Below are 15,397 nucleotides of genomic sequence, written 5' to 3'. Positions count from 1 at the left end.
ACACTGTATTCCTATACACACCATATTCCTCCACACTATATCCCTATAAACACTGTTCCTATCCACACTGTATTCCTATACACACCATATTCCTCCACACACTACATTCCTATAAACACTGTTCCTATCCACACTGTATTCCTATACACACCATATTCCTCCACACTATATCCCTATAAACACTGTTCCTATCCACACTGTATTCCTATACACACCATATTCCTCCACACACTACATTCCTATAAACACTGTTCCTCTCCACAATGTATTCCTATACACACCATATTCCTCCACACACTATATCCCTATAAACACTGTTCCTATCCACAATGTATTCCTATACACACTATATCCCATTACACACTATATTCCTATATACACAATATTCAATTATAAACACTACATGTATATTCCCATATACATTATAATCCCATATACACTATATTCCTATAAACACTATTTAAGAAATAAGCAAATAAGCGGATAAGTGGATGTTAATTACCATACAAGAAAACACTACAGGGAAAACACTACTCCTTGCAGTGTTTTGTTGTACGATAAACAACAACCACGAGTCGTTTATTTCTTATATGATATATTAACATTATTTACTCCCTCTTTAAGGATGATGATATAATGTACAAGCTTTAAAAATATTTACCTGTATTTAAACAATGATCCCCTTCAATAGAATTTGACCTCGGCAATGTTGGACAAGTCCATTTTATGCACAGGTGGGTATTTTCCGCACATTCTCACAATCCTCACGTCGATTACCTATCCCTTTTCTCTCCTGCCTTTTTATGTGATCGTTCGGCCATCGTGTTTTTTCTGCATTGCACAGCTACATCTCTGGGGAACAACTTACTAGACACTTCCCTCTCAAGAATAACGTCGTCTAATACACGACTTCATCAAGTGGCGTGCGCATGTTGGATCTCCAGAAATGGCGTTATGATAGAACAATGTTCATCATGAAATAAACCAAGTTTGGTTCTTTATCATTCTTTGCGCTTTATCGTGTAGCTATCTCGTATCCTGCTCATGATATCAATATGACCTAGCGGATTCAGTAAGTACTAACTACTACTGCACGAGAGTTTTCAAGATCACAATCGGTGATTGACAAGATGTACGTATGTATCTGAAGCAGACAACAGCACATGTCTCCCCATACTGATATAACGGACACAATCACTCCCGATAACAATACATCACTTGAAGTTGTGTTTCATACAACATGACATCATCTTATTACCTGCTAGCACATGATTAGGGCATCAGCTGCTTATCATACCAGTCATACACATATTTCAAATATTTGGAACAGGAGTTTCCAAACTTGAAATTAAATGACTCATGAACCAAATAAACCTCATCTTGCCAGCTAAGTTGATTCATTCTTTATCTGAGCAACAGTAGCAAGCCTATATCAAGCCCTCGCTCAGCTATCACATTACAATAGTTTATGGAGAGATACATGCACCATACACCATGATACAAGGTGTGGATGTAAGCCAGGCATGCTCATGAGCACAGAGTACAACCTTGATCTTCAAGACTAGGGTCCTTTCAACAAATATTTTCAAGGTCCTTACCAGCACTTTGAGGGTCGTGTAAAGTAATGAAATGGTATAGTGTGTAGTGGATGCAAATTTCGGCAGTGTGTGTGTGCGTGCATGTGGGTATGCGTGTGTGAGGACAACCATTATTGGATTTTGACTTGTTCCTGGCATATTTTTGTTGGCTCAGGGTAGCGGACTGACATAAATTTTGAAGGCTCATAACTTTTGGTGCAGACAAAGGGTACCCACAACTAAGTTTGATTATTTCTTTTAATTTAATCAATGAAAACATAACCACTTTCAATAACATTTAAGTTGTATACGAGGCAAATATGTTGCTGATATATTGAAATAGCTCTGATGCACCTTGGAGGAAAGGACAATGTTTTGTTTGTTGCCTGATTCCGCACATAGCAATATTCCAGCCGTATGACAGTGGTCGGGACCAGACAATCCAGTGATTGTTATTGTAAGCAACTTCCCTCATAGTCAGGGTACAATGACACACAATCAACCAAGCCTGACCACCCAATCAATTTGTAGCCCCTTAAGACAAGAAAAGGTTGATGGGATCTATTTCTACCCATATTCCCAAAGGAGCAAAACAAATATTAATGGTTGTGGTTGTAACTTATTGGCATGTGAGCTTTGAGTAAGGGAGTGTGTGAATGTTGTGTGAAGTCAAACACAAGAATATTGCAGGTTTATCTATCATGGCAGTCTGTAACTAATCTAGGTTAGACAAAGCCACCATCAGGATATGATGACACAATCAATCAGCACAAACACTGCAACCACACAATTCATCTTCCTCAGCCATTATGACAAATATTGGGTACTAGGGGCCTATTCTGACCTTTCATACCATCAGCAACAGCTTGTATGTTTGAGTTAATATAATAGCAAAATAGCAAATTTTTATCACCATGTATGTTCTTCCCAAAACATAATACTTCAGAACGCTTTTACAGAAAGTACATATTTGGTGAAAAAACGATTGGGATGGGTTTACCAGCTAAATCTTTTCTTAGGAAAACACAATTTGAGTCCTTCAGCTTTCCTATCACCAATATTCAAAGAGACAATCAAATCTAAATTCAACTCCCTCTTCAAGATGTAAATGCAAAAAGAGGCACAGGAAACAATTTAGGACATATAGGAAGTTAAAAATGAAATAAAATTAGAACCCTATCTCAGTCACTGTAAGGTAAAAAAATATCGGGTTCACTTTTCTAAACTAATTTTAAGTAACCATAAATTAAATATTGAACTTGGAAGACATACAAAGCCACCAACCCCACTACATCAGAGGCTATGCTCTACATGTTCAACCATTATTGACGAAAAACACTACCTACTTCACTGTATTAAACACACTCAAGAAAGAAATATACTCTTTGAAAAATTATCCAGACAAAATGTAAATGTAAATGTCCACAGTCATGAAGATAAATTATTTCACTACATCCTGTCAAATAATGAAGCAGTCAATACCAACTGCATTTGTTTCCATATCTATAATTTCAAACAATAAATACCCCTTCATAATCAACCGTTGACAGTTTATGTATAAAAATATCATCAAATATGTAATATTGATTATTTTGTTTTTGTATGTGTCTACAGGAATGTAAATTATGTATGTCTGTATATATGTAAATATGAATCATAATGTCTTGTCTTTTAAAATTGCATCTGTCCCGTAATGGAACATTTCTGCAATAAATATTATCTTATCTTATCTTATAGTTAAGCAAACTAAATGAGCCCTGCTAATAAGTACAGTAGATGCATATTAACATTTTATTAATGTAGTTTTAGAAACATGCTTTTGAAGCTACTGCCGACAGAAAAGAAACATAATAATTACTGCCCCCAATACACAGACTACCAAACCCCGTGAAGATTCGGGGTAGAATAGGTCTTCAGCAACCCATGCTTGTCGTAAAAGGTGACTTACGGGATCGGGTGGTCAGGCTCGCTGACTTGGTTGATGCATGTCATCGACCCCTATGCGTGGATTGATGCTCATTATATTAATCACTGGATTGTCTGGTCCAGACTGGATTATTTACAGACCGCCGTCATATAGCTGGAATATTGCTGAGTGTGGCGTTAAACAAAAAACCAACCAACACAGACTACCATGAAAACACAACTATTGACAGTATAAAAAAAAATATACCATAGTCTTTGTAACTTACAAAATCGTTCAGTGTATAAAAAAGAGTTACTTCATCAACATTGTAATACACATTAACTCTTTGCTTCATGCTTGCACAGCACACTATTGCAAGTTTAAACATTGTTGTAGTTTTATCAACAGCTAAACATGTGCAGCAATGCAAGTGGTATGAAATCTAATGTTACACCCATACATGGCATTAGGAATTGTTGATATACCACACAACATAGTAATTAAATCTGTTGATTGAGATAAAAAAAAAATGCAGTGTTATACTGAAAACTGCCGCATGTTTTACATAGTGCAGGCAGTTTTCCTCCTTTCATTTCCTTGTATGAAGCAATAGAATTTAATCAACACATTCAAAACTACTGGCATATCTAGATTATACTGTGATCAACACAACCTGCACAGCCAGTGAGCAATGTTGGTGATGCATCAGCATTGTTAATATGGCATATGTCAATGACTCATGAGTCACGCATTTCACTGTGGAGGTGGCTGTCAACTACCTGGCGGGGACAGGCTCCTCTGCTGTCACCCTACACCATACAACTCACCCTGTCTAATCACACCCCTCCAACAATACCAGGTACATGGTCATCAGTCTAGTTTATACCCAATACAGCGAATACCATAGTCAATTGTGGTTAAACTGCTACTTGACATTTCTTTACCTAAATGAATAACATGATTCAAAATAACCAGTGGTCTTTGTAAAAAGGTGACACTATGTTTGCAAGTTAACATTTCATTAAAACTTCACATTCTTAAAATTACTGCAAAAGTTTCATGCTGTTGTAAAGGTATCATTTTGTTTCTTTTCATAATGACATTGAATAATAATATTCTTGAAATGTTAGTTTCTACACTATTTTTCACCAACATATATAACTTCAAGTTGTGACACTCCAAAGAATTAGCCCCAGCACTGTATGCAGTGGAGTGTCAGTTTTCATCCCCCATGCCAATCCCTGCACACTGGGACCCCTGGGCCTCACTGCAATCCAACTATTCCAAACATCCCATGAACTTTATCTCAGTGTAGATCGCAACTGTGACTCTCATACTCAACCACTGGAGAGAAACCACAGGCTCTCGTAGCCTAGGCAACAGGAGAAACTAGATACTGGCAATGCCAGGTTGAATTTGACAAGTCATACACAACGGAGTGATGACCCCCAACAATGACACCGGGGTTTCCAGGCTTGCTGGCTCTAAAACTACACCCCCTATTAGCAATAAACAAGAGAGAGGGGGTTATGAAGGAGCGAGAGGGTCTGGGCACGCAATCGCTGGACAAAGCCCTATCGATGAAGCGAGACAAAGGCTTGTGAAATACCATTTCTCAGCTTCTGTTTGCTCCTCCGCTGTATGTCAAACAGTGGACGATGCTAGGGTGTCCCCAAGTAAACCCTACCTCACAAAATAACCAAATTTGTCAACATCGAGTGGCGCTAGAAAGCTATTGAAAATCTAGGAATCGCTTTTTAACACGCACAATGAGTTTGTGACACAAGACGAAAGACCATCTGTCAAAATTTTCAGGAAGACCCGAATCCCGACTTTGACCCCTTTGTAAGCGTTTTCACATGTCTTACACCTGTTAAATGATTTATCATCTAAGCTGAAAAAGAAATAGCATCTTCTGGACCAGATGCAAGCATGATGTACGTAATCAGTTAATAGCGATGATGTTACAAATAATTATAATATAATGACACAGCGCCGACCCATGACTCACTTTCGGCTCAACAATTCACGGAAATTTTCATCGTCTGCAAAAGCGCACATTGTCTGGAAACCTTCGTTTCCGACATCTTTAACTCAAATAAATGCGAAAAGGTTATTATTTCAATTTTTCTGCCAGCTATGACTACATCGTACTTTCCAGACATCTCGCTCTAAGTTAATGCATGTAGCCGCTGAATCCATTATTACTGCACGATTACTCAATGCGCCTGTCAAATTATGCAAATGTAGAAAATGACCAAACTGGAGATTTTATCCACAAATATCCTAACCACTTTCAAATTAAAAGTGGATTTTCATCGTACCTTTCACATAAAAACCCGACACATACGGTTACGTGATATTATAATTCAGCTTAGACCGGCAGACAATATGCATGCTATTTATAATAAACAAACGTGCGCCGCCGACAATCTGTCAAATGCGGATTTCCCTTTAACTTCTTTACACGTGAGAGAAAATTTACCTCTTTTGCCACGTGGTTAGAGAAGATACAGAAGACTAAATCTACACTCTGAAATCATGATATGTTCAACAGAATAGAAACTGCTGGGATAAAGACGCTACTTACATGGAGAATCGTTTGCAGCCGCCATCTCTTTCCTCGTGCCGGGATCATGTGACCTAGATACACGAAGACGAGGCTGGATCTCCGGCGGGACACACCCCGAACTTGTAATGCGGTCACACGAGAGCTCGTGCGCTTTCAGTCTTACAAGTGTACTATCCTATGATGTTTAACAATGACTGGAATGCTGCTGACACAATTCCACGTGAAAACAAATGATAATTGATTGACTTAATGTCGTGTCATCCATTATTATTTGCCACTTCTGAATGTTATCCTATAGTTAAGACGCGACTTTTTTCTCTGCATAAATATTTACATTTGTTCAAACTGGGGACAAACAAACCATTTTAAACAAATATTTTAACTTGATTTTACGCATCAGTTTGCGAATAGGTTCCTGACTCGTTAAATAGATGCAGGGGCAATTCCCTAACTCTGGGTAAACCTCGATGGTATTTGAACTATGGCGAGAAAGTTCTTTAGTTATTGCCCAACTATGGTAAGTATGATTGATGATATCAACAGCTATGCAGATTCCACAATGACATACTTAGAGCTGCAGAGTTTTAAAAAAGTCAAAACTAATCAGGATAATTATCACTATTATATGTTTGTCAACGAGTCATTATGTAAATTGGGACAGGCAGCTGTGGTCGTGTTGTTATAGAGAGGTACACTACACTATAACGGGGGATATTCAGACAGAAATGGGCCTATGAAAACAAGGAGATGGGCCACCGAAATGTCCTATGATATTACTGTCTATATCCCTTCCAGTTACATTTACGTATTGTTTATTTCAGGTAACAGATTCCTTGTATGCACAAAATTTACTTTGGAAAGTCATTATCGCTAATCAGTGCGGTTAGGTTTCTGGATAAACATGGTCCACCATCAACACACCACCGTACCTCCAAAAACACACACACACACACACACACACGCACGCACGCACAAACGCACCTGATAGGTGATAAAAGGAAAGACGTTCAACGTGCAGAGCTCTTGGAAAGTGTGGCATCGTACCCAGGTGGCGCTGTTCGTTGATCAGGCTATCGACCCTAGTTGGTCTGGTTCTCGTTACGCTACAGTGAGTGAATATTTGGGGTTTTCCCGAATTGATGCAGGTGTCAGATTACTACTTTGGTTAAACCCACTTGCACGGGTATGGTGCTGACAGACCTAGAAACATGATCGGGGAGAACCAGGATTCGAACCTGCAATCTTAGGTTTCTTGCGGGCCCATGGGACACAGGTCTGCACAGCGAATTGCCGACTTTCACGACACACATCTAGCGAGTAGTGGAACCTAGGAAAAGCTAGTAAACCAGTGGTTGATAGCATGAGTAACACACATTTTAAACGTTCGTGATGTAGATGTAATACTGCTGACTACAGCAAAAAATGTTAACAACCTCACCTAAGTGGTAAATTATATCGAGGGATGCGATCAAGCTACATGGAAGTCATAACATATGGCGTTTTATTGAACACACCGATTTCACATACAGGTCCAGGAGACCCACGTATAAAGGCTATAACCCACACATTGACACAGTATTTGGCAAATGATATATTCCGAGTGGCATGCACTTCAGCATCGAGATGGTTAAGCTGGTTGATCTATGGTATACGACCTTGGTGTTGATATTCTGCAGCACAATATTATTAGTATATGACCTTGATGGTGATATTGCCACCGAAACTCGACTCAGTAAATATTTGATTTGCATCCACAACAATTGGGTTTTTTTCGATCGTGGAAATATACTGAATAGAAATATCATACCACCACCAACACCATCCCTGTAACTAATGAACAAGAAACATTTTGTTTCTGTTGTTGTTTTTTGTTTTTCTATTTACAATTTCAGCCATATATTGCAACCGAGTGTGTTGCTAAACACGCTCGTCTCGCCTTGGTGTTGTAGTGACGAAGGTTCGGTCTACCATATCAGTTTGAGAAAGAGTGTTGGAAAGGTTGAGAATAATGAGGGTGAATTATATGAAATGTCAGTGGTATGGAATTCCCTGTATTCTATCTCTCACCATGAATTACATGGAAACACGCTTGTCCATCCTCAGACAGCTAGGTCAGCTGACAAACAAGCCATAATAACGGCGGTCAGGTCGTGCATTAATGTTCACAGCTCTTTTGAGGATATATTGAGCATGTGGAAAAAACACACACACAAGACCGATTTAAGATTCCACAGAGAGTGTAACATGCACTTTTGTAAATAAACAATAAAAACACGCACAGTTAAGTAAAGTAAGGGCGCGGATATTGTTTTCCGTCACTGCCTCCCACCATTCAGCTGTTACGGAAAAGTGTAAATACTGACCAGACACACTGGTCACTGAGTGAAAAGTTGGAACAACGATGCACGCGGTGTCTGAACACCCGGTCAGTTTGCCCTCCAGTTCAAAATCTAGACTTGCTTCATTTCGGGGTTTTTTCCCGGCATTACAGAAAGGACTTGGCGGAAGGGGGAATTATTTGGTTTTAGGGACTGTCAAACGAATTGTATGTAAATAATGACCCACGTAATACATCATCAGGTCCTGTGTGTAAGTAACACGACCCGCCTCTGTTCACCATCAGGCATGGTTCTACACTAAAAGCATCACAAGTTGCTTTGTCAAGACAGCGCATGTTCCCATCACGCGGATGGCCATCACGAGGACGGACAAATATACATCACGTGCACAAATGACTGAATGCTATTACCCCTGGAGCTTATCAGCAGAAAACATCCAACTGAATGCAATTAATTGTCGCATCCCCCGGACGATGATTGAGGTCGGTGCATCTGACACGCGGTCAAAGTTCAGCATCGAGAGGGAGGGGGCAGAAGGCATGATGTGTTGTAAGGCAGTGTGTGTGTATGTGTGTGTGTGTGTGTGTGGGGGGGGGGGGGGGGGGGGGGGGGGATGTGATTGTTGAAATATCTGACACCCATGTGGTACTCCATCTCCACAGACAGTCTCTAATCAGGGGAAATTCGTTATCTTGCCATGAAAGAGACTTTCAAACTATGACGTAACAATGGCGACCGTAATCGCCGTGTTTATGTAATTTCGGCCCACATCAAACATCAAAACAACAAATAACCTCCGCATGCATGTTTTGTTTGTCAGATAAGTGTAGATTTGTTTGACTGCAGGTGTAAGACAAGAATAAACACATTTGCTTTAGGCTGCAACAAGTTAATCATTTGTTCTGCAGACCTATATCTGATGGCTGGGGAGGTGGTTTTCTAGTCTGTCTTTTTGTTTATTGTTTAAACGAAACCCAGGAATCAATAGCTATAGGTCGGACCCAGTCCCTAAATCCGTCTTAAAGCGGACGTGCGTCCATTCTATCTCGAGCTCGCGAACAATGCCACATTTTGACAACTCCACAGCATTCACATGAACAGCCCAATCACGTGTACTTTGCAGAAGCTGTGCACTGAGTTGACCCACCTAGGTAACGTACGTGCAGCTCCTCACAGGGTTCAAGGTGATGCGGAATCTCTCGGGAATGTCTTGCTTGGGTGCGTTTACGGCCGAGTCACGGAAGAGTAGCTCCTTACACAAGGCCACATACCTGACAGTTGTAAAGTATCTGTTCCGAGCATCCCTGGTGAGGATACTGGGATTCCATGTTTCGGAAGACAGATGTAATGGATGCATAATCTGTTACAAACATTATTCTAACCTCTGAAACGAAAATATTTGAAGATGTTTTTAAAAATTGTCTTTTGATGTAATAGAAAGGATTTCATAGACTCTTCACTTCAAGGCCTGGTAGTATTGTAGACTTACTTGAGATAATTCGGATATCTTTGTTTCTATGAAAGACTAGAAAACTGTGTGTGCTGGGATTCGACGGAGGGTGTGTGTGTGTGTTTCCAACCATATACTCTGCAATGACAGTTACATATTGTTTAACGCCGCACTCAGGAATATTCCAGCTGTATAGCGGCAGTCTGTAAATAATCGAGTCTGGACCAGAAAATCCCGTGATTGACATCATGAGCATCGATCTACCCAGTTGGGATATAATGACATGCATCAACTACGTCAGCGAACCTGACCACTTTAGTCGCATCTTGCGATAAGCATAGCCGTCTACTACGACAAGATTAGATTGCCGAAGACCATTTCTAACCCTGATCTTCACGGGTCGTCAGTTAAATGATGGTTACATGTAAATAAACGAGACCAAAAACAATGGGATGTTGGGAGTTGGTCTGTATCCCAGACCACAGAAAAGAAATTAAAAAAGGAGTTTATGTCAAGTCTTGAATGATTTGACAAGTCTAGATTGCCTCAACTCTAGCCTGAAATTAAGGATTGTTCCTGGATCCAATCGGATATTTTCTATTTTGTAGATATATATTTTTAAGTAACATTACTTATTTCTGGGACTAAATGTCAGTCTAGATGGGGCACATTGAGACCCAGAAGGTGCCACGTTCAAACGGCTACCAACTGCTGACATGTCTGTGTAGATGGGGCACATTGAGACCCAGAAGGTGCCACGTTCAAACGGCTACCAACTGCTGACATGTCTGACCCTAAACATTTCCAAATCACGATCAACTGCAGTTATCACAAACATTCTTTTCAAGGAGCCATAAAAGAGAAACCTTCTCAGACTAATGCTCATTACCCCAAGAACTACATGCAGAAATGAAGGCAACGATAAATATAAATATTTATTCGATATATCGAGACCTGAGCGAAACGTGATTAATGATCAGTGTGTTCACATGGTGATCTTGCATAGGCCCGGTGATATCACACAATCCATACTGTCACTTACAACACTGTAATTCCGGATTTCCGACACACACACCTTCCAGCCAACTACTGGATGTATATAAATGGTAATAGTACAGGAAGTATCTGTAAATAAGCCATTTTAGGAAAGGAAGGAGACAGCTTTAACCCCACTGCAGTCGCTGTGTCGACGCCCATTATTCAATGGTTTGAGACAGACACATCAGGTTTTATAGGGGGTCTGGTTGACTAACATATAGTCTCTGAAATGAACATATCTTACCGAAAAGACAGTTGTTAAATTATCTTTATAAAATATAATGAAAAAGGAGCCCAGAGACTCTCTTTTTCAGATACTACAATAATGTAGACTTGTCCACTACTATACCCCTGGGCTGTTTGGATATATTTGTTTCAGGGTCTGTAAGACAGACTAGGGATCTAGGCTGGGGCAGATTGGCAGACCTGGACAAACGCTACCTCAACCGTTACGTTGTACATGCAGAGATAAGTTAATGATGACCCTATTTACATAGTCACGATGGTTAAGTTTCAAGCATTGTACCAATCACACCCAGACCTGGTAGGCACACAGCCGAATATTTTACTCTCTTATGTTATATTTCACGGATGTAAATATCAATACATGTCCCCGTGCAGCCCTGCACCATGACCGTGGAATATATTTATTTCATGAAAAATAAATAAATCTAGAAACGCATACAAAAGCAAGTCTAGCCAGCTCTAGCTAGCTCTATTCCACTTATCAGCATAGGGAATCAAGAAGGATATTATGTAATATTAGATTTCAGAGACTAAATGTTAGTCTAACACCAGGGCAGCAGATCAAATACAGTCTCTCTCTCTCTCTCTCTCTCTCTCTCTCTCTCTCTCTCTCTCTCTCTCTCTCTCTCTGTGTCTTTGTCTGTGTGTGCGTGCGTACGTGCACGTGGTCTCCAGTGCCCCCGTGCTCCAGCGTGTGGCCTTCATATTGTATATAATCACAAGGCGGCAGGAAATATTCGTTATGATATCAGCCGAGACGAAGCTAGAATAATATTACATGGGTGACTGCGGCAAAACATAGCATGAACAAGTTCACACTCTCAAATACAATTCTGAAACATATATGATACTTCGTGTGCATCGAGTTGATGAGTATTATTGCTTTAAGCAACTCGAACCCAAATATAAATCCTGGTATGCCAGTCCACGTGGAAATGTACAGGGCCATGTAAATTCGTGGACTATAAACATGAATAAATGATGTCAAAAAAAGAAAGAAAGAAAGTTACATGAGTTGATATGTCCTTTTATGAACTGACCCGAGCATAATTAGAACGTGTAACAAGACAGACCTCTCCAGTAGAAAGAAATGTCGTTCACTTTACACTCTCATCAGCACCTTGCCCATAAGACTAACGCTTAGTCTCTGAAACATATTCTTTTGATAGAAACAAAAAACTCCATTTAAAGCTTGAACAAATATACACGCGGTGTCTGAGGGTACACCCGGTATTGCCTCCAGTTCTACCCCGTCACAAAGATGGTAAAGTGAACGACTTGCATCTCCACCTCCCGGGGAGACCATGCATGTTGATGTCCTAGATTCCTGACTGACGCTAAGGAAATGTTTGCCCTAAACCAACAGAAATTAAGACTTGCCTCATCTGTGTTTTGAAAAAGGGTTAACTGTATAACAATCACGGTGTGAGAGTTAGTTTGAATCATATTTCATTTCAACTGAGCGTCTGTTCTAAAATGTCGCTTTACATGAAACAGATGTGCTGTGACTACACAAAAAGTGGAAGTATTATTTTCCCCCTTTTTTCAAAGAAACTAATTGTATATATGTTTCAGCTGATGTGAGGATATGTAAAGTTGATATAACCACAATCCATAGTAACTAAAGAATATTTTGTGTTATGAACTTTCTTTTTATCTATTTTTGCAAATTTCAAGTTTTAGAGGTACATATGATTGTGTGACTTTTTGCTGTAACTGGCACCTGGTTCATATAACTATTATCTGTACGTCCCATGTATTTCTGTATGAGGGACTGACATGGCAACAGTGACAAATCTTTATGGTGATAAACTCATTTAAAGCCTCATATGAAATTGGTTCCTGAGATGATCTTTCAAAAACTGTATGGAATGGTTTCAATGTCGGAGATTCAATACTTATACTTCACAGCATGATATATCACGTGTGCGTCAGTTGCACGCTCAATCTATGTCCAAATCAATTTGTTTTTGTAAGTACAGATACGTCATAGAAACACAGTGAACACAGTCGCACCCTAAGTCAGGATTCAGTCGTACTTAGTTCGAATCCCACATCCGCCTCAAATTATGTGCCATGTTTTGTCAGCACAATAGTTGTAATCATGTTTTTTTACCAATGTGGAAAAAGTCAAATAACAACGCATCATGAATGATGAAGTGTATAGCCATTCCAAGGAAAACCAGGTTACGGTCGGATACGATGCTACACTAAGATTACTTGGTTAAGGGTTGTACGATGCTACACTAAGACAACTTGGTTAAGGGTTGTACGATGCTACACTAAGACAACTTGGTTAAGGGTTGTACGATGCTACACTAAGACAACTTGGTTAAGGGTTGAACGATGCTACACTAAGACTACTTGGTTAAGGGTTGTACGATGCTACACTAAGACTACTTGGTTAAGGGTTGTACGATGCTACACTAAGACAACTTGGTTAAGGGTTGTACGATGCTACACTAAGATTACTTGGTTAAGGGTTGTACGATGCTACACTAAGACTACTTGGTTAAGGGTTGTACGATGCTACACTAAGACTACTTGGTTAAGGGTTGTACGATGCTACACTAAGACTACTTGGTTAAGGGTTGTACGATGCTACACTAAGACTACTTGGTTAAGGGTTGTTCGATGCTACACTTGGACAGCAAGGTCATGAGTGGTGGTCCAAGAAGACACACCGGAGGCAGAAGTGGTCCAAGAAGACACGCCGGAGGCAGAAGAGGTCCAAGAAGACACCCCGGGGCAGAAGTGGTCCAAGAAGACACACCGGAGGCAGAAGTGGTCCAAGAAGACACACCGGAGGCAGTAGGGTCCAAGAAGACACCCCGGAGTCAGAAGAGGTCCAAGAAGACACACCGGAGGCAGAAGTGGTCCAAGAAGACATACCGGAGGCAGAAGAGGTCCAAGAAGACGCATTCGTAGAAGTGGTCCAAGAAGACATACCGGAGGCAAAAGAGGTCCAAGAAGACACACCGGGGCAGAAGAGGTCCAAGAAGACACCCCGAAGACAGAGGAGGTGACAGAACAGACATCGGAGGCAGATGAGGTCCAAGAAGACACACCGGAGGCAGAAGTGGTCCAAGAAAACACACCGGGGCAGAAGAGGTCCAAGGGACTGCCAAAAAGACGTCCCGGCGGCTGTGGTTAGCCAGCAAACGGAAGACACCAAAGTAGACAAACTTTTCAATTCATCTCTCATGAAGAACACATGGCAAATAGGCTTGAGTGCGATACTTTCTTGTGTATAGTTTTCCCCAAAGAATACAGCGGTGGGTCGGGACATAACACACACAGACAATGATCTCGGATTATTTGTCACAACGCAAAAAACAATCCCCTGGTATTACGCTATCCAATATAATAATTTTCATTGTATGCCAGTATATTGATCTTATTAATTTTATTTAAAAAATCATTCACTATTGTTTTCGAAGCTTATTTTATGAGAAAATTATACACGGTCAACTTTTAATACATGTATGTAAAACAATAGCATAACGGGATCTACAGCCGACATTGTACATCATTACGTCAAGTGATGTTTCATCTAAGAGTTCACATGACCACTGACCAGGTATGTTATCCCCCGTATTTCCTACTGGCCAGTTTCTTATATGAAAGTGGAGTCTTATCAACTAAAATATTGTACTCCAAAATGAAGTGATTACTTTTTGCTGGACCAGCGTAGATCCGGGTAGAGACGTCTTCAGTATCCCATGCTTACCGTGAGAGTCGACTAAGGGTTCGGGTGGTCAGAACTCGCTGGCTTGGTTTAGGCATGGCATTATATCCCAATTGCGTAGATCGATGCTCATGAAGTCAATCACTGACAGACTCGATTATTTACAGAGAGAATTGTGAGATATCAGTACCGTCGATAATGAAATATATGAGGTTTCTGCGCAATGTAAATTTTGTCCACCGTGTATGGGTATTCTGCAATAAGGAACCTTTCTCTCCCATTTTTTCTCTTTCCTATCCCGCGCCCGACCTCTGGGGATGAGAAACGCAAAAACGCAAGGACGCCCTTTTAATATACAGTATCTTACAATTTAGCATAGTATACAATAAAATGACCTGTTAGATATGAGATCTGCATGTCAACATGACTTATTTAGCGACTTAACGGAAATGTGGCTTCAAGCAAGTGATAAATACGTTTCAAGTAGAAATTAAATCTACCGCCACTGCCACAGAACCACAATAGCAAGGGATAGCATCTTTCGTCCATACGTATATCGGATATATCACATATATCATTCA

The 15,397-nt window shown here is 40.3% G+C and overlaps 1 protein-coding gene across 2 annotated transcripts in view; it reads right to left on the bottom strand.

Annotated features, from left to right (window-relative positions):
- LOC124152647 (phenylacetaldehyde reductase-like) overlaps positions 1-6,213 on the bottom strand; it is a 37,816-nt gene extending 31,603 nt beyond the window's left edge. For both annotated transcript variants that reach the window (XM_046525652.2, XM_046525653.2), the window contains exon 1: positions 6,074-6,213. In XM_046525652.2, coding sequence (XP_046381608.1) covers positions 6,074-6,098 — 25 coding nt within the window. In that variant the 5' untranslated portion in view covers positions 6,099-6,213. The remainder of the gene's footprint in view (positions 1-6,073) is intronic.
- Between the last annotated feature and the right edge of the window lie 9,184 nt (positions 6,214-15,397).

The sequence above is a fragment of the Haliotis rufescens genome, unplaced genomic scaffold (assembly GCF_023055435.1).
Source record: "Haliotis rufescens isolate VD_foot unplaced genomic scaffold, xgHalRufe1.0.p SCAF_9, whole genome shotgun sequence".
Taxonomy (NCBI): domain Eukaryota; kingdom Metazoa; phylum Mollusca; class Gastropoda; order Lepetellida; family Haliotidae; genus Haliotis; species Haliotis rufescens.
This window is presented reverse-complemented; position numbering and strand designations above follow the sequence as displayed.